Genomic DNA, 27566 nt, shown 5'->3' on the forward strand with positions numbered 1-27566 from the left:
CCTACTTACCGTACCAGGAGTTCCAGCGGTAAGTACCACTCCAAAACTCATAGGTGCGCCAGCGTTCTGGTGCACCTGAATTTTGACCCTGTCAACTTAACGGAGCTCTGTGCTACACATATAGCTTAACAGTGGACTTTATTGGTGCAAGCATTAAAATAATTATTTTTAGTATTTATCAGCAGATGGATCCATATTTTAAGCAATTTTATTATAAATAAATATCTAGGTTACTGCACACAATAACATATGCATGAGATGACCCAGCTACTTGAAAACATATTCCTCAACTAGGCTGAGAGGAGCCTCTCAGTTTAGTGGCTTCAGCATCTGTTTGTGTTTCTTAGTTGCAGTCCCCACTCCACGGAGGGGAGACGAGATTTTTTTTTTACTCAACAAGTTATGAAGATCTGCAATGCTCAGCCTGAAAAGCTGGTGGAAGAAAAATCAATATTAACAGTGAAAAGGGAATTGGATATATATTAAAAAAGGAAAAGGAAAGTCCAGTGGGTGGAACTAATTGGATCGCTCTTTCAAAGAGCCGGCTAGGCACGATAGGCTGAATGGCCTTCTTCTGTGCTGTAAGATTCAATGATTCAAGACATATGTGCCATAGCTTAAGCAGGATTTTAAAAAGTGCGCGCAAAAGGTCCATGTTTGTGCACACTGCTTCAAACTTCAAATTTGTTACAGCATTTCCCATGATTAATGGACCCCACAAGAAATGCGTGCACCAGTGAATAGCAAACCTGTCATCACCCTGCTCCGGATACCAGTAAATGTCTTCCACATTTGCAGCCAGGTAGGGGGAGCTGGATGACTCAGTTATGACTTTCCCCCATGTAGCTGGCACCTGAGGAAGGCAGCCTTCAACCCAAAGTAGAGGCATCCTCCTTTGTTGAAACTTATCCAGTAGTAGTTACAAAACTTCACATCAATGGGAGCAGTGTCTCTCACATGTCATTGTGAACACTTCTCTGTACCATCACAACTGTCTCTTTTACACCAAACTACAGCCCTATAATTGCTGCAGCCTCCCTGGATTTTACACTCCCCGGCCAGGTGTGCAGTAGGCCAAGCTGTCTGGACAAGTTTTTCCTCTGACACAAACCTATTCAAAATAGGCTTCCAGGCTCCCATTGCAAAGTCTGGCATGGCCCACCTCCACGCTACTGGGGCAGATGCACCCATGCCAAGGATGTTCATGACCCCAATTTTATCTATCTCACAAAAATGGAGCTAATATATAAAGGAAGAAAAGGCATATATTATATGTTGTTATTTCATACAGGGGCCACCAAAGACATGGGGAAGATGTTGGGAGGTGATGAAGAGAAAGACCCAGATGCGCAGAAGAAGGAAGAAGAAAGACAAGAGGCCCTTCGTCAACAAGAAGACGAACGTAAGCAAAAACATATTCGAATGGAAGCTGAACGGGAAAAAGTACGGCAGCAAATACGAGATAAGGTAAACAACCGTAACTGCTTCCTCGGCAACAGTTAATATTATCTATTTATCTATCAATTACATTTGTAATAAATATATTAATGAAAGGTAAGGACTGGTTATAACAGAAGAAAGTAAAGTTTAATTCTTCTATATCGTACCTACATTTTGAAGAATCAAAACTTATGAAATCTGTACACTAATTTCAGCGTAATAATTGCCTAGTAAAAATATATATTCCAGTAATTATTTGGTCCTGGGCTTACGGGGATTACCATTGTTCCCTAGTTTAGAATATAATGCAGAACCTGAACGACATGGTGCATGTTAAATTTTTTAATTACATTTTAACTGAGAGATAGGATATAACTAACACAGAACAAAGGTCAGTACTGGCAGGTTGGGAATGTAAACCATATCATAAGAACATAAGAAATAGGAACAGGAGTAGGCCAAACTGCCCCTCAAGCCTGCTCTGCCATTCAATAAGATCATGCTGATCTGATCATGCACTCAGCTCCACTTCCCCGACCGCTCCCTATAACCCCTTATTGCTCAAGATCTGTCTATTTCTGTCTTAAATTTATTCAATGTCTCAGCTTCCACAGCTCTCTGAGGCAGTGAATTCCACAGATTTACAACCCTCTAAGAGAAGACAGTTCGCCTCATCTCTGTTTTAAATGGGAGGCCCCTTATTCTAAGATCATGCCCTCTAGTTCTCGACGCCCCCATCAGTGGAAACATCCTCTCTGCATCCACCTTGTCAAGCCCCTCATAATCTTATACGATTCAATAAGATCACTTCTCATTCTTCTGAATTCCAATGAATAGAGGCCCAACCTGCTTAACCTTTCCTCATAAGTCAACCGCCTCATCTCTGGAATCAACCTAGTGAACCTTCTCTGAACTGCCTCCAAAGCAAGTATATCCTTTCGTAAATATGGAAACCAAAACTACACGCCTCACCAATACCTTATATAGCTGTAGCAAGACTTCCCTATTTATATACTCCATCCCCTTTGCAATAAAGGTCAAGATACCATTGGCCTTCCTGATCACTTGCTGGACCTGCATACTATCCTTTTGCATTTCATGCCGAAGTACCTCCAGGTCCCGCTGTACTGCGGCACTTTGCAATCTTTCTCCGTTTAATTAGTAACTTGTTCTTTGATTTTTTTTCTGCCAAAGTGCATGATCTCACACTTTCCAACATTATACTCCATCTGCCAAATCTTTGCCCACTCACTTAGCCTGTCTATGTCCTTTTGCAGATTTTATGTGTCCTCCTCAGACATTGCTTTTCCTCTCATCTTTGTATTGTCAGTAAACTTGGCTACGTTACACTCAGTCCCTTCTTCTAAGTCGTTAATATAGATTGTAAATAGTTGGGGTCCCAGCACTGATCCCTGTGGCACACCACTAGTTACTGGTTGCCAACCAGAGAATGAACTATTTATCCCTACTCTCTGTTTTCTGTTAGATAGCCAATCCTCTATCCATGCTAATAAATTACCCCCAATCCCGTGAACTTTTATCTTGTGCAGTAACCTTTCAGGTGGCACCATGTCAAATGCCTTCTGGAAGTCCAAATACACCACATCCACTGGTTCCCCTATATCCATCCTGTTCGTTACATCCTCAAAGAACTCCAGCAAATTTGTCAAACATGACTCCCCCTTCATAAATCCATGCTGACTCTGCCTGACCAAATTTTGCTTTTCCAAATGTCCTGCTACTGCTTCTTTAATAATGGACTCCAACATTTTCCCAACCACAGATGTTAGGCTAACTGGTCTATAGTTTCTTGCTTTTTGTCTGAGGGGCAGATTTAATTTATATAAAATGACTACATTATGTTATAGATACTCATGTTACTGTCCTTTTTATAAAAGGTAGAGAACTGACATGGTTGCGAAAAGGATTTGAATTTTTATCAGGGATTTGATCAATTTTATGATGGTTGCTGATTATTTACTGTTTCCTGTTTAGTGAATATATAATTCTATAAAGAAATATTGGGGTGAAATTAGTCTTCGGTGATTGTGCAAAATGGGCGATCATAAATCAGCGGTATGTTTTACACTAGTTTCATTTTCTTTTCCATCGAGGACCAATTTCACTCCAATTAACTTTTGTTATGAAAAGATATAAAACTAGAGATTACTCCCACTGGTGTTGTTGTACAAACACTTGTAGAATATTCCTCACTATTTTGACAGAAGTGTTAACATATTTAAAATAAATGGGTTAGCACCTCGGTTTAAATTGCATGAGAATTTAATATGAGCTCATTAAGCATTTGTATAACATTAGCAGGAATTTCTAGAATAGACTGTGTTTTGATTGTTTCAATTTTAGTGAAGTGGCATTTAAACCAGAATCTTTTACGTCCTGCATACACATCTGCTCAACAGATGTGCATTGGTGAAAAATGTTTAATTATATCGATTTTTCTATGTAATGTTGTCATGTTTAGAAACCTTCCCATTATATATGATTGTTATTTGATTTTTATATTAACTAACTCACTACTCTATACTGGTACAATAATACAACATTCACTTCTTTATAACCAGCACTGCCACTTTTCAATTTGAATCTTCTGTAACTTAGCTATCGCTTTATATTCCAAAAATCAATTGGATGTTACTGTTTTATTGATTCAGCTGGTTGTAATACATTCCGTAATTGCCTTTCTTGTTTTACAGCTGTTTGTTTTCAATAAACCAACAGTCAATTCTTCAATTATACCACTTATTTTAATATTCCTTAAATCAAGCTCAGGATAGTTGACAATAAACCTGGTAATCTTTTTGTTATCAGCTCAATTTTAATCTGTGAATGCCCCCAAACCAGTGAGTGCTGCTCATTCTTACGATGGGAGAGGCTTGAGCCCTCTGCAGATTGCATCTTGAAGCAGAGTGCTGCAGTCACAGACATGAATATGGAAGCAACATCCCATGATCACTTGTGTAAGCTAGCCTTATCGATCACTTTATAACCCTGTATTTCTGTGATCTCGGTGAGCAGCGCCATCTCTCAGCTTGTCCAAAAGAAAGGGTAACCAAAAACAATCTAAATTTAAATGTATTGTACCCCATCTAGTATTATAAATACACAATTCAAGTGACATGAATTTCACTCGGCTTTCTCTTAATAATAGCTTAACCCAAGCCTCAGCGATCACCCCTTCTTGAATTCCTCCACTTCCCCATTCACCATTCTTAGAGCCTCTCTGAGCGAGAATACCAGCTTGAGCCATTTGCCAACTAATGCTACTTCTGTGGAGTTTTTGAATATTTGAATGTGCTTAGCGAATAATGACATCTTAGGAAAATTAGTCTGACGGGGTTATTCTGCTAAATTATCAATGTTTGTGGGCTTGATGGATCAAAGTACATGATGTATATTAACTCAAGCAATAAAAGATGTGTCCTTTAAATGCTGTAGAATGAGACAGCTTCAAGTCAATAATATTGAGCTTAACTCTCTGAAACAGCCAACTTCATTAGAATCAATTTGTGCACTAATGACTTTGCTGATCATTTGGTGAAATGCTATGTTAATGTACTTTTCAAAGGTGAGTAAAGTATGTCTGGTCACAATGTATAAACATCATTACATTTATTTTACTAGGAAAACATCGAGTTCCATTTTTAAATCATTCAAGTCACTCTAAAGTCTGTATTAGTATTTATTCATGGGGATATGAAACTGTTTTAAAAAGTATTTTTAGCCTTGGAGAAATAATTCAATAAACTGAAACTGTGTGGCGTTAGACTGACATCAAATTGACGGCAAGAAGATCTGAGAGAGTTGCTTAAAATAATGAAGAGTTTTAATAAGATAAACAGAGAAAAACTATTTCCACTGGTTGGGGGTGGGGAGGTGGCGGGGAGATTGCAATTTGGGGCAGAACCTAGCCCTGCCTGATTTCCACCCCATTTATTCAGCCTCGTAAATCCTGTTTGAGAGGTAGGGGAGTTCATGTCTTGCTTTGTTCCAGCAATGTTTTTGGAGTGTCTCAGACTCTTCCTGGGTTATCCCAAGAAATCCACCCAGTTTGCCCTGTTAGTTCCAGTGGATCCCATGGCAGTTGAGAAACTTTTGAAGGTCCCAAAAGAAGAAAAGCAAAGGAATTGATTACCTTGGGCTGGGAATTAAGATTTTTTTTTCTTCTGCTTTTCAGCCCCAAAAGGGCTTTGGGCTCTCCCTATCGGAGCAGCAGGGTGCCATTCCGATTTCCTGCAAGCAAAGCGAGGTGGTTGTCTCTGTTTTGCATCTACAGGCATAGGCTGTCTGCCCCAAATATTACAATTACCCAGCCCCCGGGATTTTGAACGGAGTGAGTTCTGCATCCTCTTGCATGTTTTATGCCTTGTCTATGGTCTAAGAGTTCGGCTCTGATTTTGAATGAGATTATGGCTTTTACGGTTGAATTTACATTTTAATATGCACTAGTCGACCAATGTTAATCTCTTTAGATTCAATTATTGGGAACCTAATCCATAAGAACACAAGAAATAGGAGCATGAGTAAGCCTTACGGCCCCTCGAGCCTGCTCCGCCATTCAATATGGTCATGGCTGATCTGATCTTGGCCTCAACTCCACTTTCCTACCTGTTCCCCATAACACTCGACTCCCCTATAGTTCAAGAATCTGTCTATCTCAGCCTTGAATATATTCAATGACAGCTTCCACAGCTCTCTGGGGTAGAGAATTCCAAAGATTCATGACCATCTGAGAGACAAAATTCCTCCCAATCTCCATTTTAAATGGGCGACCCCTTATTCTGAAACTATCCCCCCTAGTTCTACATTCCCCCACAAGGCAAAACATCCTCTCAGCATCTACCATGTCAAGCCCCCTCAGAATCTTTTATGTTTCAATAGGCCCCAAATTCTCATCTTTTTGCAATTCCTTTGCCCTTCTGCTGGATCAAGAGATTATGGAAGATAGCCCAAGAGAATCATATACTTCCTCTGCTTCAAATTGGCAAAGTTCATAAGGGAGTGAAACTCTTTTCCTCACTCCACTATAAAGGAAGAGGAAACATTCCAATTCAACATAGATATAGGGTAGGAATTGGTATGCATTGAACCCAATTTCTGGACGTACAATGGGTACAAAACATACCAATTTAGCTAAATTCATGGGGCCCATTTGTACACATCCTGGGCAGATGTCTAAAACAGGGGTTAGGTGCCTGGAATATGTTAATGAGGGGCCCAACACCAGTTGAATGAATGAATTAGCGATGAGCGGGGCTGGCTAATTTCTACCCCGGTTCCCTTTAGATTACCGCTTGGGTAGGTAACCCCTAATTGTTGCTTCCTCTCTGCAGGCTTCCCATTCATTGTTTTCAGTAATTGCTCTGAGAGTCTACAATATTCCTCCTCCTTTTCCCTGCACCCATATTAGGCTGTTTTGGTCGTGGTTTCTCTTTTTCCTTCTAATGGTGGGACTCTATTCTGATTTTCAGCATCTGCTGCTTTTCTTTCTGATCTATTTTATAGATATCTACAAGTTTACTTGTGCCTGCTGTGCCCACAGTATCCCTCATTCACCCAGATTAGTCCTCAGGATATCATTAGGGATATCCAAGTGATTGTATCTTGATCTCTTACTTCTAAGAGAATTGTTTGTTTCCTATTTAAATCTCTTGTTTATTTGTAATTACTTAATTTTTGTTACCTGCATTTGTTACTGTTTTATTTTTGTGGAACGGAATGAGGGAGGGAGGGAGGGAAGGAGGTCGAACCATTACCCTTTGGCACAAAGCAACACCACAGTTAGATAGTAGGGACACACAAAAGGTAATTAAAACAAATGAATATGGTCCATTTTAATTCATCCAGAGAGATTGTAAAGCCCCATCCATTGCAATATCTAACACTTTCCATACCTCTGATACCTCCAGAATTGATGTTATCTCTCTCAGATGGCGAGGGCTGTGGCACGAGTTGTATTTTTGCTTTTGTGCCAAAGAGAATGGAGGGTGAGGGCTTGAGTTAGTAGGGAAAGATGATCAGGCGTTGAGTTGAGAGGGAGCAGGGACCTGGAGCAGCAGCTAGGAGGGAATGGGAGCCATAGCTGGGTTGTGGCTTAGGCTTGGATGAATTTGGAAGGACAAGTTCTGGGACTCATGCTTGGAGGAGACAGGCAGGCTGGGAAAAGAGCAAATACAAGAAATAGGAGCAGGAGTAGGTCATTTGGCCCCTCAAGCTTGCTCCGCCATTCAATAAGATCATGGCTGATTTGATCTTGGCCTCAACTCCACTTCCCTGCCCACTCCCCATAACCCTTGACTCCCTTATCATTCAAAAATCAAAAATCTGTCTATCTTCACCTTAAATATATTCAATGAGTCAGCCTCCACAGCTCTCTGGAGTAGAGCATTCCAAAGATTCACGACCCTCTGAGAGAAGAAATTCCTCCTCATTTCCATTTTAAATGGGCGACTCCTTATTCTGAAACTTTGCCCCCTAGTTCTAGATTCCCCCACGAGGGGAAACATCCTCTCTGCATCTACCCCTATAAGTCCCCTCAGCATCTTATATGTTTCAATAAGATCACCTCTTATTCTTCTAAACTCCAATGAGTATAGGCCCAACCTTTCTTCATAAGACAACCCCTTCATCTCAGGAATCAACCTCATGAACCTGCTCTGAACAGCCTCCAATGCAAGTTTTATGAAAGAGAAATCATGTTTGACAAATTTGCTGAAGTTCTTTGAGGATATAACAAGCAGGGTGAATAAAGGGGAACCAGTAGATGTCATGTATTTGGATTTCCAGAAGGCATTCAATAAGGTGCCACATAAGAGGTTACTGCACAAGATAAGAGCTCACGGGGTTGGGGGTAATATATTAGCATGGATAGCGGATTGGCTAACTAACAGAAAACAGAGAGTTGGGATAAATGGGTAATTTTCAGGTTGGCAAAATGTAACTAGTGGGTTGCTACAGGAATCAGTGCTGGGGCCTCAGCTATTTACAATCTATTATTGACTTGGATGAAGGTACCACTTGTAATGTAGCCAAATTTGCTGATGATACAAAGATAGATGGGAAAGCAAGTTGTGAGCAAGATGCAAAGAAGGGGCTTGATTATCGAGTAATAGTCAAGGGCAGACCAATCAGATCTATGCGTGATGGTAAATAGTTATAGCCTAATTTTTAAAATTCATATAGATGGAACAATACATCCATTCAGCACTCATACAAATTGTTACAAGACCAATAGATTAGTTATTGCAAGCACCATGAGGATGTAACGAGCAGAGTGGACAAGGGAGAACCAGTGGATGTGGTGTATTTAGACTTTCAAAAGGCTTTTGACAAGGTCCCGCACAAGAGATTGTTGTGCAAAATCAAAGCGCATGGTATTGGGGGTAATGCACTGACATGGATAGAGAACTGGTTGGCAGACAGAAAGCAGAGAGTCGGGATAAACGGGTCCTTTTCAGAATGGCAGGCAGTGACAAGTGGAGTGCCGCAGGGCTCAGTGCTGGGACCCCAGCTCTTTACAATATACATTAACGATGTGGATGAAGGAATTGAGTGTAATATCTCCAAGTTTGCAGATGACACTAAACTGGGTGGCGGTGTGAGCTGTGAGGAGGACGCTAAGAGGCTGCAGGGTGACTTGGACAAGTTAGGTGAGTGGGCAAATGCATGGCAGATGCAATATAATGTGGATAAATGTGAGGTTATCCATTTTGGGGGCAAAAACACAAAGGCAGATTATTATCTGAATGGCGCAGATTAGGAAAAGGGGAGGTGCAATGAGACCTGGGTGTCATGGTTCATCAGTCACTGAAAGTGTGCATGCAGGTACAGCAGGCGGTGAAGAAGGCAAATGGTATGTTGGCCTTCATAGCTAGGGGATTTAAATATAGGAGCAGGGAGGTCTTACTGCAGTTGTCCAGCGCCTTAGTGAGGCCTCACCTGGAACAATGTGTACAGTTTTGGTCTCCTAATCTGAGGAAGGATGTTCTTGCTATTGAGGGAGTGCAGCGAAGGTTCACCAGACTGATTCCAGGGATGGCTGGACTGTCGTGTGAGGAGAGACTGGATCAACTGGGCCTTTATTCACTGGAGTTTAGAAGGATGAGAAGGGACCTCATAGAAACGTATATGATTCTGACGGGACTGGAGAGATTAGATGCTGAAAGAATGTTCCCGATGTTGGGGAAGTCCAGAACCAGGGGACATAATCTTAGGATAAGGGGTAGGCCATTTAGCACTGAGGTGAGGAGAAACTTCTTCACTCAGAGAGTTGTTAACCTATGGAATTCCCTGCCGCAGAGAGTTGTTGTTGCCAGTTCATTGGATACATTCAAGAGGAAGTTAGATTTGGCCCTTACGGCTAAGGGGATCAAGGGGTATGGAGAGAAAGCAGGAAAGGCGTACTGAGGGAATGATCAGCCATGAACTCATTGAATGGTGGTGCAGGCTCGAAGGGCCGAATGGCCTACTTCTGCACCTATTTTCTATGTTTCTATGAGCTTACAGTACAGAATAACCTCTTAGCTATTAGCTGCTAGTTTTACAGTTCTATTGGGAAGTTAAGAGTGGGTATGGCCGTGAAGACAGGAGCCTAAAGATTTGTTAGGATATGCACCTGTGGCAAGGATGGAGAATGTCAGCTGCGGCTCAGTGGGTAGCACACTGCCTCTGAGTCAGAAGATTGAGGGTTCAAGTCCCATTCCAGGAGCTTGAGCACATAAATCTAGGTTAACACTCTAATGCAGTGCTGAGGGAGTGCTGCACTGTCGGGGATGCCGTCTTTCAAATGAGACGTTTAACTGAGGCCCCATCTGCTCTCTCAGGTGGACGTAAAATATCCCATGGCACTATTTCGAAGAAGAGCAGGGGACATAACCCCAGTGACCTGGTCAATATTTATCCCTCAATCAACATAACAAAAACAGATTATCTGGTCATTATCACATTGCTGTTTGTGAGAGCTTGCTGTGTGCAAATTGGCTGCTGCATTTCCCACATGACAACAGTGACTACACTCTAAAAGTACTTCATTGGCTGTAAAGCACTTTGAGACATCTGGTGGTTGTGAAAGGCACTATATAAATCCAAGTCTTTCTTTTCTGTTTACTGGTGCTTTTATGTGCTGACCCCTCCACAGGTCGAAGGGTCAACCAGAGAGCAGCTCATTTTAATGGGGCTGGCACGCATACACACTACTGCAGGTACATCTCCAGCACCCACCTGCCCCATGTAGCCAGAAAATCTAGCATTTGGCTGCCTTTTGGGAAGATGGTTATCCAGCTCCCACCCTACCCCCAGATCCCACCCACAATGCTGCTTTTGCCCCCTCCTGTGTAAAAAGGTTGATCTCCATTTTTTTTTTAAGTATTGTGTCCATTCTTTAGGATCCATACTGCTTCCTTGCCCTGATCTCTTCTGGTTACCACCCATCTAGAGGTCAGTATGCCTCATCTCACTTGGTGTTCAGGCCTATAGTTCAGTGCCGAGTCGAGTCCTGACTGAACTGGGATGTGGCAACTCCTTCCCGCCTTGCTTCACTCTGGAATCACCCCCTTGGCATTATTTGTCCTCTTTAGGGTGGATGGAGGTTCCACCTCTTTCAAGGCTGGCCAAAAAATACTGGCGATGGAGAAAACCCAGTGTTACTGGGTCCCTGCTGGTTTATGATGAGTTCCACCGAACACCCACTGAAGTAACTGGGATTTGGATGGAAGCCCCGCAGATTCTCAGGGCCAGGATCTGCAAAAGTGGGAAGAAATATAAACATTAAAAATAGACAGGGAAAATCTGATGAAAATAAAATTAGGAACGGATAATATATGCTGGTGAATGAATCTCACCTAGTTCAAAAACAGCTACAGTGCAGGCGGTTTTTAAATTTAGGATACTTTTCTATCTCTGAACATATTTTCTGAAGTAACATTATCCAATAGACTCAGCATCACGATTTGAATATATCACAGGAATTTTACAGTACCACCGGCAGAAAGATATGTGCTGTGCAGAAGCTCTCCTTTATGTTTTGTCACAAATCCTACACTGAGTGGGTGGGTGGGCGAGTGATTGAAATCAATTTTCTATGCTGTAAATTTGGGGCTGCTATGACAACTGTTCAGATTCCCGCTAAGTGAAGGCTTACCTTTGCTAAGCTGGTATTATATTGGAAGTTAAAGCTGCTTAACATCTGTAATGAGCACAATACAGAAGAAAAATATTAAACTCTTTGGAATTATCACCCTGCACAGTACGAAAAGAGAAATAATAGCGACTATTTCCTAAATCATTGAAGAATTTAGATGCATCTCCCAATAAACTGACAGCAGTCAGATGCATATCTGCAACCTCTTCACCTCATTTAGGCTGTCATAGAAAACAAAGAAAACTGATTTTACATTACAGGAGTCCAGCCAACAGGAGATGCACAATTTTCCTTTTGTCAATTGCATTCTTTATGAAAGTGTTGCAATGTACCGGGAACTGAAGAATAAGTGTGGAGAGCTGAATCACTACATTTATACTCTATTAAACAATTGGGTCTCTGCATTACACAGAAGAAGTCAGTAGTAGTGCAGTGACAGGCACCTGATGGAACATATAAAAGGGGGAAAGTGATGCACCGAGATTGCTTTCCTGAGGGAAAAAATAAATCAATTTTATATACAGTCCTAAACTGACATGGCACAAATGGAGACCTAACATCCTCCATCACCTGGATGACCAAAGAACACAAATATATAGCTAGTACTGATGAGAACGGATCTGATGTACAGACATCTCTTCTTCCCTCATGTTTGTGTCTACGGGAGAACACAAGTACATAGCTCATACAATAGCACCAAGGATCGTGGGTGTAACTGCCACCACTGTTTCAGATTATTACACACAGACATACATTACCCAATTAATTATATCAATCCTGACTTAAATTTGAACATTTGATAAATGTTTTAAAACTTCTCCTTTTCCTGTTGTAACTACAACCAACACATGGTAGCCAGCAACAACAACTTGTATATATAAAACACCTTTAATGTAGTAAAAGGCACCGAGGCACTTCACAAGACCGTTATCAGACAAAATTTGACACCAATCCACATAAAGCAATATTAGGACAGGTTACCAAAACCTGGGTCAAAGAAGTAGGATGTAAGGTATTGCTAAAAGGAGGAGAGAAAAGTGGAGAGGTTTAGGGAGGGGATTCCAGAGCTTTGGGCTTAGGTAGCTGAAAGCATGGCAGCCAATGGTAGAGCGATAAAACTTGGCGATGTGCAAGAGGCCAGAATTGGCGGAGCGCAGAGATCTTGTAGGGCTGGAGGAGGTGAAAAACACAATTGGTTACAAGTACCAACTGTTTTGAGTTTATATGTTAATTATATGTAACTGAATACATAAAGTTGTAATCTAGATATAGTGAAAGTTATGTACTTGGAGAATCTTTAAATGCCTTTCTTATTCTTAATAACAATTCTATTAAACAATTGGGTCCTGTTCTACTTTACAGCACTCTTCAAGCACTGAGGGATTCCAGTTGCACTCCAGAAATCCAGATTACCAAATGTTCACAGCAGGTGCATTAGAGAAAAGATAGGCTACCATTTCCAGTATAAATCCTTCATTGGAACAGTTCTGATGACGAGTCTACACCCAAAATGTTAACTTGCGGTTACTCTTCTCAGATGCTGGCCGACCTGCTGTCTGTTGCCAGCATTTTATTCCTGACTTGTAGCATTTGCAAGTCTTAGCAAAACTAATGGTTCCTTTATCATAAAAATATACAAAAAGCAGTAACACAGTAAAGTTATCAACTGTGCTTGGATTCTAGCGGCCTAGCAAACATTGTTCTGCTTTATTCTCAACACGGCTGATTTTGAAGTGACCGCTTTCGTCAGGCAGACGGAGCGAGCCTGCCGCCCACCTGATGGAAGCGGCTGGAGGCCCGAACGATTTTCATGGTCATATCTCATTTGAATTTTGTCAGTTTATGGAGCAGCTCATCGATCGGAGTGTGGGGCTTTTTTGGGGGGCGTCACCTGGACCCACAAAATCATTTCCAAAGCATTTTTTAAATTTTTCTGGAATGACCCTTTAAGGACCACTGGTTAGACCGCTCTACACCAAATACCAATGGGCAGAGTATGAGCTGGGGATAGGACCATGATTTTCATGGACTAACTGTTCCCAATGGGTGCCTGGATCATCTATTTCAAGGCCCCCCCCATCAAATTACTGTGTTAACCACAGTTCTGCACTGATTATAAAATTTAGCAAACCAAATTTTGGGCATCATAGGGCTGCTTTGAGAAAAATGCAGCATTTCTGATTTTTTACTATATATTTGCCTTGCATCTACAATTCTTCCATTAAAAACCTTAATGGCTGATCTTCAAAATTATTCTCACTTCACCAGCTGAGTGATTCTGGCACATTCAATTTTTAAAACATTCATTTCAGGAAACAGTCTCAGGATCACCATGTATCAAGTCAGACTAACAACCTGAAACAGTGAGAAAGTATTGATGGAGGTTTGAATCAAGGCAAATAATACGACATATATTAGAAAATAGCAAAACAGAATTGCAGGATGCCAATCAGATCGAGCTGGAAAATATGAATAGTTATCCTATTTTCTGTAATACTATCAGATAACAAAATGAATATATTTCTTTTCAGAATCTCATTTATTTTTGCCGTTTTAAGCAGACACTTGACAATTAACTGGGCTAAAGCTTATGATTTTCTCAATTTCAGCAATCTATTGGCAGGCATTGTCAATCAGGCCATTGTTCTGGCATACAAGATCTCATTATAAAGTGGTGAGAGAGCAGGTCTCCCTTCTTTCACACCCCAGATTGCAAAACTCTCTCTAGGAAAAACAAAAACTGTAATGTTAGCGAAGAGCATAGTTCAAACTTAGGTCATCTAATGAAGAGTTATGTGTTTCAGCAACTGAGAACTTCATGTAGCGTAACACAAGTTATCTCAAAGTTAAAAAAACATCTAAAATGCTAACTCCAGGTTTAATTCTGAGGCATAACACTGAAAAGGTCATGTTAATCATCACTTGCTATTTTATATCTAATATACACACACACACACACATCGGCCTGTCTGGTATACTCAGGAAGACCTTCACAATCTTGCCATGAACATACCAGGGTTACTGCTTTTGTTAAGATGGCACAACTAAAATGCATGAAATAGCATAGTTAATGGATTTATTCTACTTCGGATCAGATTTTACACGGGGGACCACCAGTGCTGATTTTCAATGAGGTCAGATCTGCTGCTCATGGATGACCGCAGTTGAGATCACCGAGCAAGTGCAAAACAAAATTGTGATCTTGCTCCCTGCTTATAATTTCCTGCTGTTTAGAGAGGCAGTCAAAGTTCTCTCCTGAGAATTCTTTCATCTTCCACCTCAGTGGGTATCATTTAAGTTAACCAAGGGGAGAAGCTTCACTCCACACCTGACAGTGCATATGTTATTGGGAATCATTTCAAAAAAATGTAAATCAGATACAGATCTCAGTATTACATTTGAAAATAGGATCCCAGATTAGAATGAAAGTAAACAACTGAAACAATATGACATATTAGAAAATAGCAAAACAGAATTGCAGGATGCCAATCAGATCGAGCTGAAAAATATGGAATAGTTATTCCATTTTCTGTAATACTATCAGATAACAAAATAAATATATTTCTTTTCAGAATCTCATTTATTTCAAAAACAATTACTAGATATAACTGTGTCTGAAACACTGCCACTGTGGATTTCAATCAAAGTCAGTTATCACAAATCTTCAAATAACCTGCAGGAATGGCAAAGGTAGATATCCTGAAGATCTTAGAAATGTTTTCACATTTTTGATACATTGAGAAATGCACCAATCTGTTCAACTGATTTAAATATCCTCTCAATATTGTGCAGATGTATTTTCTTACCTTTTTGTTGTTTTTCAATACAGTTGTTGTGTACACAACGGTGGCAATTTTAACCTAAAAAAGGAGGTGGGTTGGGGGCGTGTGGGTAGCTAAATTGTTTTAAAAATAATGAATTTTTGGAGTGTAGCCACTATTGTAATGTGGGAAACACGGCAGTCAATTTGCACACAGCAAGTTCTCATAAACAGCAATGTGATAATGACCAGATAATCTGTTTTTTTGTTATGTTGATTGAGGGATAAATATTGGCCAGGACACCGGGGATAACTCTCCTGCTCTTCTTCGAAATAGTGCCACGAGATCTTTTACGTCCACTTGAGAGAGCAGGTGGGGCCTCGGTTTATCGTCTCATCCAAAAGACGGCACCTCTGACAGTGTAGTGCTCCCTCAGCACTGTACTGGAGTATCAGCCTAGATTTTTTTGTGTTCAAGTCCCTGGAGTGGGACTTCTGGAGGTCTCTACTGTTTCTCTACTGTTAATTCCACTGAGGCCTGTTCAGGCACTTCTGTGGCAACCCCTTTGTGGGCTTCATCTGAAGAGGCCGATTCTCCTTCTGCTGGTACCAACCTTCTGACTCGAGACGAGAGCCACTGAGCGACAGCTGACACTGTCTGGCTTAAATTCCAACGTGAACCTGCCACAAACTTGGCCACTTCCACTTTTAACTGAGGTGGGATGGGGCGGGCAGCCAATCCACTGCCAAGAGGCGGGTCATCTATTTAAATATTATAATGAAGCTAGATGCAGCTTCTTTAACCTCTATTTTGTGTTTACCTTTAGCTGGTTGGGTTTTGCATACCTCATGAAACCCATCAGCTCAGCAAGGCGAGGACTGCTGCATCCAGGAGGTAAGTGCATTTACCCTTACCTCCTAAATCCAGGGTTCCTGCCTAACCCACCCCCTGCAATTGGAGACACCCCACAGGGCCTCCGATCACCTTCCTGATCATTGCTTCTCTCTCTCCCTGCTGATGCCCCGGCCCTGATGCTTCCCTGCCCCTTCCCAATCCTCCAGCCCTGACCTACTCTCCCAGTCCCCGATGCTGAGGAGTCCGGCCCCGATCCATTCACCCCCCACCTCTCCGGACAGGATCCTCTCTACCCCCACCCCCCCCCGGCCTTCCTCCTCAGCCCCTGACCACCCGATCCCTCCCTCCCTCTGTGCCTAGAGCCGCAGGCCTAACCACCCGCTGCCAGCCAGCCTCTCCATCTAGCTGGGAAACAGAGGCTTCTCATGCAAATTAGGCCCTGCCATTAAATCGTCAACTCCTGCGGGAAACTCATTCTCCCGAATCTCCCGACCACCTTGGTGCTCCCCACTCTGCCCCCAACCCGCCTTCCCCATTCAAATTCAGTCCAATGATTCTGTCTTCAGTTAAATTCAGTCGATTGAGGTTTAATTGATCAAAGTTGTTTGACTAATTCCTTTATGTTTGATTCTTTTACAAATGTCATTCTTTTAGTTTCTAGTCATCTCATTCTCACCTGCACTCCTCCATGATACAGGAAATGAGGTCCATGTTCAAATTTTAGTCCTAACAATCCCCCAGTGAAAGCAACATCATTTGTATTAAAATTGTGATAGATCTGCACTCATGAATGCAAAAGGCATATATTTTTCTATGATTCTTTAGCCCATTGGTGTCAATTAGATTGATCCCATATGTTGAATTTTTATAAGTAACGTCAGGAATTTGTTTAGTATTAGTAGCTTCAACTCACATTACATCAGAGCAAAAGAACAATAAATAGTTATTCCAATCAGTATAACTGGTTTATGGATCTGGCTCAAATACTTCTGGAGAAATGGTAATATTTTATTCACTCGAGTTATTTATTCAAATAGAAATAAGACCATGCGTTATTTTCTCATTTTATTGTAATCAAAATTATCAGTGGCCTCTGCTTTCCAAACTTTTCTTTAGTAAGTCTCAGAGAATGAGCTCTATTAATAGCAGAGCTAACTGGAATGGTTTGTAGGTTATGTTCCTGAGTTTTACTGGGTCATCTCACTGACAAGGTTTGCCAATGCTCTTGGATTGACTAGAAGTCTCCCGGAATATAAAATTGAACACCCGGGAGAAAACAACTTCACATTCATGCTTCACGGCTGTGCACTTCCACTTCAGAGCGAGGTGGCTGCACGCCAAAGACGGGACGTAAGGCTACTTCATCGCTGAGCAATTGGGGCTGGTGTAACTACCTGCCCAAGCTCTTGGGCATCAACAGGCCATTGCAGAACCTCAGCAAGGTGATGCTGACCTCCTTGTGGCAAACAATATGAATGCTTTGAAACAGAATGCCTCTTAAAAGGAAAGGCATGTATCTAAATAACCAGAATAAATGGAATAGCTTACAAATATACACTTTAAAATATTTTGGCCAATAATTCAGGCATTTAGCAGCACCCGTTATCCCCAAATTCGGGCAAATAATGGCAGCAACCGCTCTTCTGCCTGCTGCCGGCAGGTCCAACACAGTGGTTACCATTTTCGGGTTGGTCAGGAGCACTGCGATGTCTTTTTAAAAAAAAATTTGTTCCTGGGGTGTGGGCGTCACTGGCAAGGCCAGCATTTATTGTCCATCCCTAATTGCTGTTGTCCTGTGCCTGGGCCAGGTCGGTGCCCAGGGTGATGACGATCAAGATTATGTAGAGGATATAGATTGTGACATCAGGGAGTCTGTAATGCTCACTTGACCCCTGATCTACGAGTTTTGATCTCACCACTCCACTTACTGGCATGACTGAAATGTGATGAGAAACAGGAAAAAGGCTCCAGCAGCAATTACTTGCACAGGACATGTTTCTGCAGTTTGAATGGCATCTCCAGCAGCTTTTTAAACTTTTTTCAAAGTTCTATGGTAACAGGGAGTGTTGGGGCAAGTGAAGAATGCCTTCATTCTTATTTAAAGGCTTCTGCTCATAATACTTGCTCACAGTCATGGGGGCTCAACTGACAGTCCCCCTTGCGCTCAAGTATCTTTGGGAGAGGGAGTGGAGATAGCGAAGGAGTTGAAAAGATGCATGCACACGATGGAAGAGGAGGGCCAGGTGGACTCTCAACAGGAGGTCTTACTGAGCTAGGGTCTTCCGAGAGCACTTCTCTTATATCCACTGAAGTGAGGAGCAGTGTATTAGGAGGCGGTCATGGAACTCTGCCGTCTCCTACAAGTAGACCTGCTGCTTAAGAGCAGGGTGACCATTGCTCTCCCAGTGGTAGTCAAAGTCGCCATGGTCCTCAATTTCTTTGCAAGCACATCCTTCCAGTCTCCAGTAGGAGACATAGTTAACAATTCGCATCATCCATCACTACATCTGGGAGGTCACTGGGGCTCTCTACCCCAGGAGAGCGGATTACATTGTCTTCTCTCTGAGCAGAGAGAAACAGGACCAGCACACCTGTGGCTTTACCAGGCTAGCGGGCTTTTCCATGGTGTAGGGTGCCATCGACTGCACCCACCTGGCTTTGTGGATGCCGCATAACAATCCTGAGATCTTCCGTAACTACAAAAGGCAACTACTCACTTAATGTGCAGTTGGTGTGCGACCACGCCCAGCCCATCCTGATGGTCAATGCCCGCTATCCTGGCAGCAGTCATGATGCCTTCATCCTGCATCAGTCAGGTGTGCCAGCAATCTTCCAGTCACCACAAGAAACTCTAGGGTAGTTGCTCGGTGACAAAGACTATCCGATGTCCACCTGGCTGATGATTCCCCGCTGCAACCTCACCACTTGTGCCCAGCACACATAATGAGAGCCATGTTTCCACCAGGAACATCATCGAGCAGATCATCGGGCTACTGGCGCAATGGTTGCGCTGCCTTGTCTGCTCGGGAGGAGACCTCCCATACTCGGCGGAGCGGGTGTCCCACTTCATGGTGGTCTGCTGCATACTTCACAACTTGGCCACCATGAGGGCGTAGCCCTTGCCATCAGAGATTGCAGGACCACCTCAGGAGGAAGACTAGGGCAAGGATGAGATGGAGGAGGACAAGGACAAGGAGGAAGGGAAGAGGTAGGCATCCAATCCCGGGCTGTCAGTGAATGTTACATCAGACTCCGATTCCAATTAATGAAACCCCAGATTCCCGTTGCTCACATCCCCATCATACCAAACCTGTGTCATGGAATATCAGTGTCCTGCTGGGCACAAAGCTGAAATGAGAGCCACCACAAAATATTCCAAACAAAAATAATAAATTTATCAAAAATCAAAATGAACTGAACTAATCACCCTTGTGCAAACCCTTAGTGCCCTTCGTTCAGGTGTCCATTTGTGCTCTAGTGCTCCTACAAAGTGCTCCCCCATTGGCTGCAGCATGGCTGCTGGAAGGCTGCTGGGTTTCCATGGGGGAGACTTCAAATGGCCTTGCAGGACGACCTCGAGCAGCTCTGGCCCCAGAATGCCTGGCTGTGGACTGCATAACCTCGGCATGGGCAGCAGCAGTCTGGGCTGGCTGGCTGACAGGCAATGGTGGTAGTGGGAACAGGAATATTGTCATCCTGAGAGAGGACAGCAGGTTCCTGCTCCACTGACCCACTACCACTCCACCGGGGCCGTGTCTCAGCATTGCAAGCAATCTGTTGGAGCTACAAACCCTGGTTGACAATAGTAAACCCAGCCACGAAGGTAGCAGTCTGAGCTTGGGTGGTATCAAGCTGAGATTGCATGACAGCGGTCTGAGCTTCCACTGCAGCACAAAGATGTTGGGTCACTTCCGCTTGTGCAGCAATGGCAGTCACAACATTGCCCCATCACACGCAGCATCATGTCGGGGTCAACACGTCTCTTTGGGAGTTTTCCATCAAGGGAAATCCAAGGCTCTAAGCTCTGCACAAAGTCCCATGCAATGATGGAGGCGGACTCCTTCATGCTCCATGACATTACCAAGAGGCTCTATGGCAGGCCTGCCATTCTACCAAGCAATTCAGTGTGCATGCCCATCACCCTTCTTCTGAAGGCTGCCCCATCGAGGTCCTCATCTGAGTCCTGTGCCGCAGAACACGCACGCGAACTTGTCCTCTAGGGAGCTGGCCCCCGAACAACCCTTGCCTCCTGGCTTTGCTGCAGCCTTTGTGCTCGGTAACTCATCCTGTACAGATCTTGCTTCTACACTAGCCTCTAGCGCAATGCTAGTTTCTGGGCAGTTGTCTGTGAGTGCCAGATGTAGTGAGGCTGTGTCTTTTTCTTCTCCCCGCTCGCTCTCCTGCATCGCCCCAGGGATAGGCTGCTCCAGTACTTGTTGTTGATTATGTGAAAGCAGAAAAACACAAGAATCAGGTTATGCTGAGGGGACTGGCGGGGATGGCATGGTGGGTGGAATCAAGATATGCATCCATACAGCATCAGCAGCTTGTAAATGAGAAGAGATTGTGGGATGACTGGGAAGTGGGATGCGAGAAGAAGAATTAGGAATGAGCATATTGTTGTTGTCCCCAAGGGCTTCAACCTCAATGGTTGTCACGGCCTCCGTGATCTGCCACCCAATTATCTCCAGCACTCACTCCTCCAGTTCACTCCCCACCCCACACCCACCCGCCTGTCTGCTGCTGCTCCCTCCTGTTATGCCCGACCTTTGGCCTGTGAGAGAAAGGGAAGTTTGAGTCAGTGTAGTGCACGTGATTTGGTGATGAGTGTGCCATAGTTGACAAGTTGTCAGTGTATATAAACTGTGAGATGTGGATGTGAGTGATGCAGCAGTGGTACATTTGTTAGGGTGGAGTGAAGCTTTGGTTGTGAGGTGTGCGTGTTGATAGGCCGAGGTTGTTGGTAGGTGAGTGCTGGGGGTGTGGTGCATTGAGCAGTGTGTGACGCTTGTGGCTCAGATGGTGGGATACGGCATTTGCTGAAGCCATCACTCACCTTGACCGGCCTTGTGAGGTCATTAAACTTCTATCAGCACTGGATGGCCGACCTGAGGACAGCAGTGCTGGCCTTCACCTAGACGGCAATCTCCTGCCAGAGCCTGTCACTCTGTGGCGAGGGCTTCCTGCCAGTTTGCGGGATAAGGACAGCTAGCCTTCTCCCCACGGCCACCGCCAATGCTTCAAGAGCTGAATCTGAGGATCCTCTCCCTGTGCTGAGGCTCAGCCATCTTCTAGTGTTGTCTGTTTCCAGATGGTGTTCAAGCTGGATTGATAATGAAGTGCTGTAGCATGAATACTCCTCCCATTGAGGTACTGAATAAAGCCTGTGCCACACATGACTGGGAATTAGACTGGACCCGATATTGGCCCACCTGTTGAGCAGTAAGCCAATGAACAGTGGTTTTAATGCTGAGATCAAGACTAGAATTATGTTAATGAGGACAGAGCATGAATTTTGCATGCTACCTAGACCATTTTGATCTGACTCAGCTTAACATCTTTGGACCTTAACACTGCCTGTTTTGTTGCCATTTCCAATTTCTAGGCCTATTATGTTCATGAAAGAAATAATGGGGATGGGAATGTTCTCTTCTGGATATCCAGTGGCTTAAACCAAGTATTGTGAAGTGAGTTTAACATAGTGAAAACGTCTCTTAATTTTATTACAATAGTGTGTTTTAGCTCCAACCATGGTCATCCCTCAATAAGCACCATTATGACATTCTGGGGGCGAAATTCAGGAGTGTTCCGTTTCAGATCGGTAACCTTCCTGTGCCCAGTATGGAAGTCCCACCCCACGACCTAAATTGTAGTCACCGCCCCTGAGAGGAAGTGGAGTGCAATATTAGATGCTCCACTTCCTGTCGGGGCCAGCTTGGAGGCACTACCCGGGCGAAAGTTGGAGCGCTATGCAGCCTCTTCGCGGAGCACTGATGCATTCCAAGGGAATTCCCCTGCCGTTAAAGGGGCCTACACCAGGCCACCAGGGGTGCGGGGTGCCATGACCGCAGCCCAGCACCGAGGCCGGACCGGTAAGTCAGAGAGCAGCGTAAAATGGGGCCGCGCACCTCCCCTTTAAATTTCACCCCACGAGCTGAGTGCAGCCCGGTTCGCGACTCACGAGGTTGGCGCTGACATCACCAGCGGCAGCCTCACAGGGCACTGCCCAACTTCTGCCATGGGACAAAAACGGTGATGTCATACAGGATTACATAGGATATAGGATATACGGCACTACCAGCGGTGGTGCGGCGCTACTGGTTATGCACCTCCACTAACTCCCACGCAATTTCATGGGAGCCGTTAGCGCCCCCTTCCCGCCGCCCCCCCCCCCTCCCCAGGCGAAAACATTTTTGCGCGGAATTTCACCCACTCTATTTCATATATCATCAATCCTTAATTCTAGATTTGAAATTTTATTGTGTTTCATTCAGTCATTACAACAACAACCTTGGATTTATTTAGTGCCTTTAATGTAGATAAATGTTCACAGAAGCATAATCAGACAAAAATTTACTCCAAACCAAAGAAGGAGAATTTAGGAGGGGTGACTAAAAGCATGATCAAATGGTAGTTTAAAGGAGGGTCTCAAAGGAGGAGATAGAGATGGGTCCGGGTTGGGCGACGTTGGTGGCAGGTCCGGACCTTGCAGCTGGCTCCATCCCGCTCTTTTGATTGTGCTTGTTAAGCCCACCCAGCGCATTTCGCGGCCAATTAGAGGATGTCTGGTGACGTCTTGTGATGTCATTTGTTGATGCATCAACAGCCAGTTTCCTTTAAGGGACCCTTTATTTTGGCATTTGTGCTGTCAGTGTTCTCCAGTATTGAGGTGCTGCGAATACTGACAATCACTGCACACCGGTGTAGAGCTGCACCCAGACGCTCCATCACTCCCTCCATATGATTATGGAGGGAATCACAGCATGCAGGGAAGTGCTCTTCCCTTCCCATGGGTGGAAGAGACCTCCCCAGGAGATCAACACAGCCTGGTTGCACATTGCAGAGGAGGTCACAAGCAGGGATGTGGTCAGGAGGACCTGGGTGCTGCGCCACAAATGTTTCAATGATTTCAGTTGATCACAAAACATTACATAGGGTTACATAGGATATACAGCACAGAAACAGGTCATTCGGCCCAACCAGTCCATGTCGACGTTTATGCTCCCCTCGAGCCTCCTCATCTAAATCTATCAGCACAACCCTCTATTCCCTTTTCCCTCATATGCTTGTCTAGCCTCCCCTTAAATGCATGAAACACAATCGCTTCAACCACTCCCTGTAGTAGCAAGTTCCACATTTTCACCACTCTTTGAGTAAATAAGTTTCTTCTGAATTCCCTATTGGATTTCTGGGTAACTATCTTATACTGATGGCATCTAGTTATGCTCTTCCACTCAAGTGGAAACATTCTCACTTTATCCACTCTATCAAAACATTACATAATTTTAAAGACCTCTATTAGGTCACTCCTCAGGCTTCTTTTTTCAAGAGAAAAGAGACCCAGCCTATTCATCCTTTCCTGATATGTATACCCTCATATTTCTGGTATCATCCTTGTAAAGCTTCTCTGCACTGTCTCCAATGCCTCTATATCCTTTTTACTGTGCTGATAGATTTAGATGAGGAAAGATGGGAGGAGGCTCGAGTAGAGCATTATCACCAGCATGGACCAGTTGAGCCGAATGGTCTGTTTCTGTACCGTATATCCTATGTAATCCTGTGTCACATTTTGTGATCGACTCAAATCATTGAAACATTTATGGTGCAGCACCCAGGTCCTCGTGACCACATCCCTGTTTGTGACCTCCTCCGCAATGTGCAATGGTCACCACATGTTAAAAAAATCCACGCACAGACATCTTCCACCCCCTCAATTGGAGTTCAGGACTGGAACATTGAGTCCTTCATTGGAACATCTGTGAACTCATGTGGAAGCAAGTCATCCTCGTTCGAGGGACTGCCTATGATGATGATGATGATCATTTTTATAATATGGTGACCAGAACTGTCCGCAGTACGCTTCAGTGTGGTCCAATCAAGGTTCTATACAGGTTTAGCATAACTTCCCTACTTTTCAATTCTATGGGCTCAATTTTGTCCACCATTCCGAGGTGTTTTTTTGGCCAATGATGCTTTTTTTTGAAGCAGACTAAAATCTGCAAGTTTGGCCAAAGTTCCTGCGCCGTTCTAAAGTAGGTACGTCCGATTTTTTAGTTCCCAACTTTTTTACGTCACTGGGGGCGGAGCCTGCGGGGTGCGCCACTTCTGGCCATTTAAGTGAGTTTGGCCAAGTATGATTTTTTTCTGAAATGGCGCACTGCACCCCTGTGAAAAATCTTCCCTACACTTAAGGAAATTGGTGCAGAGAAGAGAAAATCGGTGGAGGGAAGACGCCATTGTTTTAGCCGAGCTGAATATGTGGCACTGGGGGCGGGGTGGGGGCCATTCAGCCCAGGACGACAGCGGCACCGGGGGGGGGGGGGGCATTCGGGCTAGGATAGGAGTGGGACAGGGGGTGGGGGGGGGTCTATTCTGCACGGGATAGGAGTGGGCGTCATTTTCCGTTTCCAGCCCAGCCTCAGCCCTTGGTCAGCAGTTTCCAGTCTCAGCCCTTCAGAGCGTCCCTCGTTACCGTGGCAACATGAGGTTTTGGCACAGGCCTTAAGCTCCATCCACAGAGCTCAAGGCCAATGTGTGCCGTGCCAAATTCAACGTTAAAACCGCTGAAACTCGGAATTTTTTTCTGGCACAGTCGGGCCACAAACAAATCGGACGTACCTCTTCAAATATGCCAGAAATCGCCGATGTGGAAAATTGAGCCTTATAACACTACAAATAAACCTTAGTGCGTGGTTTGCTTTTTTTTATAGCCTTGCTAATCTGTGTTAGTACAAAACCACATGCAACCTCATCCTGCTGTGCATCTCATCACATCCCTATCGCTCTGTCTTCCCTACCCTACTTGTGCACATCCTTACTCACACCAACTTACTTTGAACCTCCACCCATTCCGCTCTATCTATATTATCACATTGTCATCTCACTAGCCACTCCTTGCACTCACCCTCATCCTAGTACAATCAATGTAAAATCAAAAGGTGAGCTTAAATGTATTCTTAATGATCTTTAAACAAGGTCATAATTACCTGAATTGGGTCCCCTACTCATGCGTGTCCGGTCTGCTTATTTTGGTGGAAGAGATTTTCTTACTTTATTGGGAAAGATGCGTGGCGGTGGGTTCACAATGAGGTCACGACTCGCTGGGGAAATAATACTCTTTCCCACCCGACCAGCCACCGGTCGCGCCTGCTGATGCCCTGGAAAATCTCAGCCATAGTTTCTCATGAGCATTTGTGCCAATATTTTACCGCCCCGCCCTCCAGTTTCAATGACATCAATCATTTGGCATTAACACCTCATTTAACACCCGCCCCAGGAAAAGTCTGAAAAAACAAGCGTTCCCAGGGTGCAGCAGCCGTTATTGGCAGCATATTTAAATGGAGGGATGACGATTCTACATCGCAGGTCACATTGCAATCAATGATTGAGCACATCACGCTGCATGAAGCTCTGACTTGCAAACGGCACTTTTATCTGTCATTATACTACCCTTACAAAGCGAGTGAGAAAACTTAATGGGGACATTACTAGTTCACCAGCACATCCATGCTATTGCCAGGTGGCGTCAAGCTAGAAGAAGAGCTCTTGGCCATGCCAGCCCACGGATGAGGAGAGGCCGAAGATCTCTGGGGAGGAGGGCTTACAGGCACAAATGCTCATACCTCCAGCTCTCTGATGAGCAGTGTGTGAAAAGGCTGCACTTCTAAAAGGAAGTGCTAACAGAGATATGCCATCTCCTACAGGCAGACCGATGCCTGAACTGTTCTGGAGGCTGCCTTCAATACTGCCCTCAACAGGTATCCAAATTCATTGTGGTGTGCTGCATGTTGCACAACTTGGCCATCATGAGGGGCCGAGTATTGCCAGTGGGGATTGCAAGCCCACCTCAGGAGGAGGAGGACGACGAAGAGGAGGCTGGCGAGGCCCACATTGGAAAGCCACACCATCCACGGGGGAGGCGGCGTGGAGGTGCTGGTGGACCAAGAGTCGCAGTCTCCAGCTCACAATGGACCGATTCTCCTAAATGGAGGAAACTGAGGGATGGAGCTAATACTGGACACACTATGTGCCCCTATAAAGGCAAATCTCCGGTGAACGTTGGAATGACAAATACCAATGACAAAGGATGAATCATAAATTTTACTGCAATAAAGTAAGAAAATCTCTTCCACCAAAATAAAACCATACAATATATAACATTACGTTATAGGGCACTGAACAGCAATGAAGTTCTTTAAATCAACAAAACTTTTTTAACGCTGCGATTTTCGGCTGGGGCGCAATAACTTCTTTGTGTAATGCCCAATTTTGCGCCCGTGACCAGGGAACCTCATTTTTTTCCGAATTTTGCAAATGAGGATGCAAACTTTTTCCAGGCAGTATCAGGACTGCCCCGCTGCCATTACCGTCCCGAAATCGCAAAAGCCGAAAATCTAGCTCTCTGTCTCTCTCAAGATCAATTGCAACAGCAGGCAATGTGGCACTGATAGGTGTGATGGCTTGGTTAATGCTCTGCTTGACATGGTGCTGCATGAAAGAAAGCATGTCAGGGTAATCATCAGCCATTGAAGCTTGATTGGTCACATTCGCCAATTTGCCATCAATCATATTTGCAGACATTGTTGCCCTTACCTGGCATTGGCTGTGGGGAAGTCTCAGCACAGTGTCTCGGTCAGCAGAGCCAGGTGTAGAGCTGTGCTAGAAGGGCATCTGCTGCTCACCTTAGAGCTGGCACAGAAAGTGACTGAGACGATCAACTGTGGCCTCAAGCCTGCATATTAAGCTTTCTTCCTTTAATTTTTGTCTGTTACTTCTTAATCCACTGCACCCCCAGCCTTGGGAAAGATTGTTAATGTCAAATCCCTTTGAATCTTTCTAAGGGCTTTCAGAATTGTCCTTTCCCTCCTATCATTGTGACACTCTGCTTTAGCTATCTGCTTTTCTTGATATGTATTAATGACTTGGACGTGGGTGTACAAAATTTGCAGATGACACATAACTTGGAAGTATAGTGAACAGCGAGGAGGATAATGATCGACTTCAAGAGGACATAGACAGGCTGGTGGAATGGGTGGACACATGGCAGAAGAAATTTAATGCAGAAAAGTGCGAAATGATACATTTTGGTAGGAACGAGGAGAGGCAATATAAACTAAAGGGGGTGCATGATTAGA

General features: G+C 44.0%; 1 protein-coding gene across 1 annotated transcript in view; it reads left to right on the plus strand.

The window, feature by feature from the left end:
- The first annotated feature begins 1305 nt into the window (after window positions 1-1305).
- The window catches only part of LOC139262131 (complexin-2), a 30157-nt gene continuing 3896 nt past the window's right edge, over window positions 1306-27566 (plus strand). Inside the window, exon 1 of the mRNA XM_070877278.1 lies at window positions 1306-1467. Within this exon, the coding sequence (XP_070733379.1) occupies window positions 1306-1467 (162 nt within the window). The remainder of the gene's footprint in view (window positions 1468-27566) is intronic.

Source organism: Pristiophorus japonicus, chromosome 4 (assembly GCF_044704955.1).
Source record: "Pristiophorus japonicus isolate sPriJap1 chromosome 4, sPriJap1.hap1, whole genome shotgun sequence".
Classification (NCBI taxonomy): domain Eukaryota; kingdom Metazoa; phylum Chordata; class Chondrichthyes; family Pristiophoridae; genus Pristiophorus; species Pristiophorus japonicus.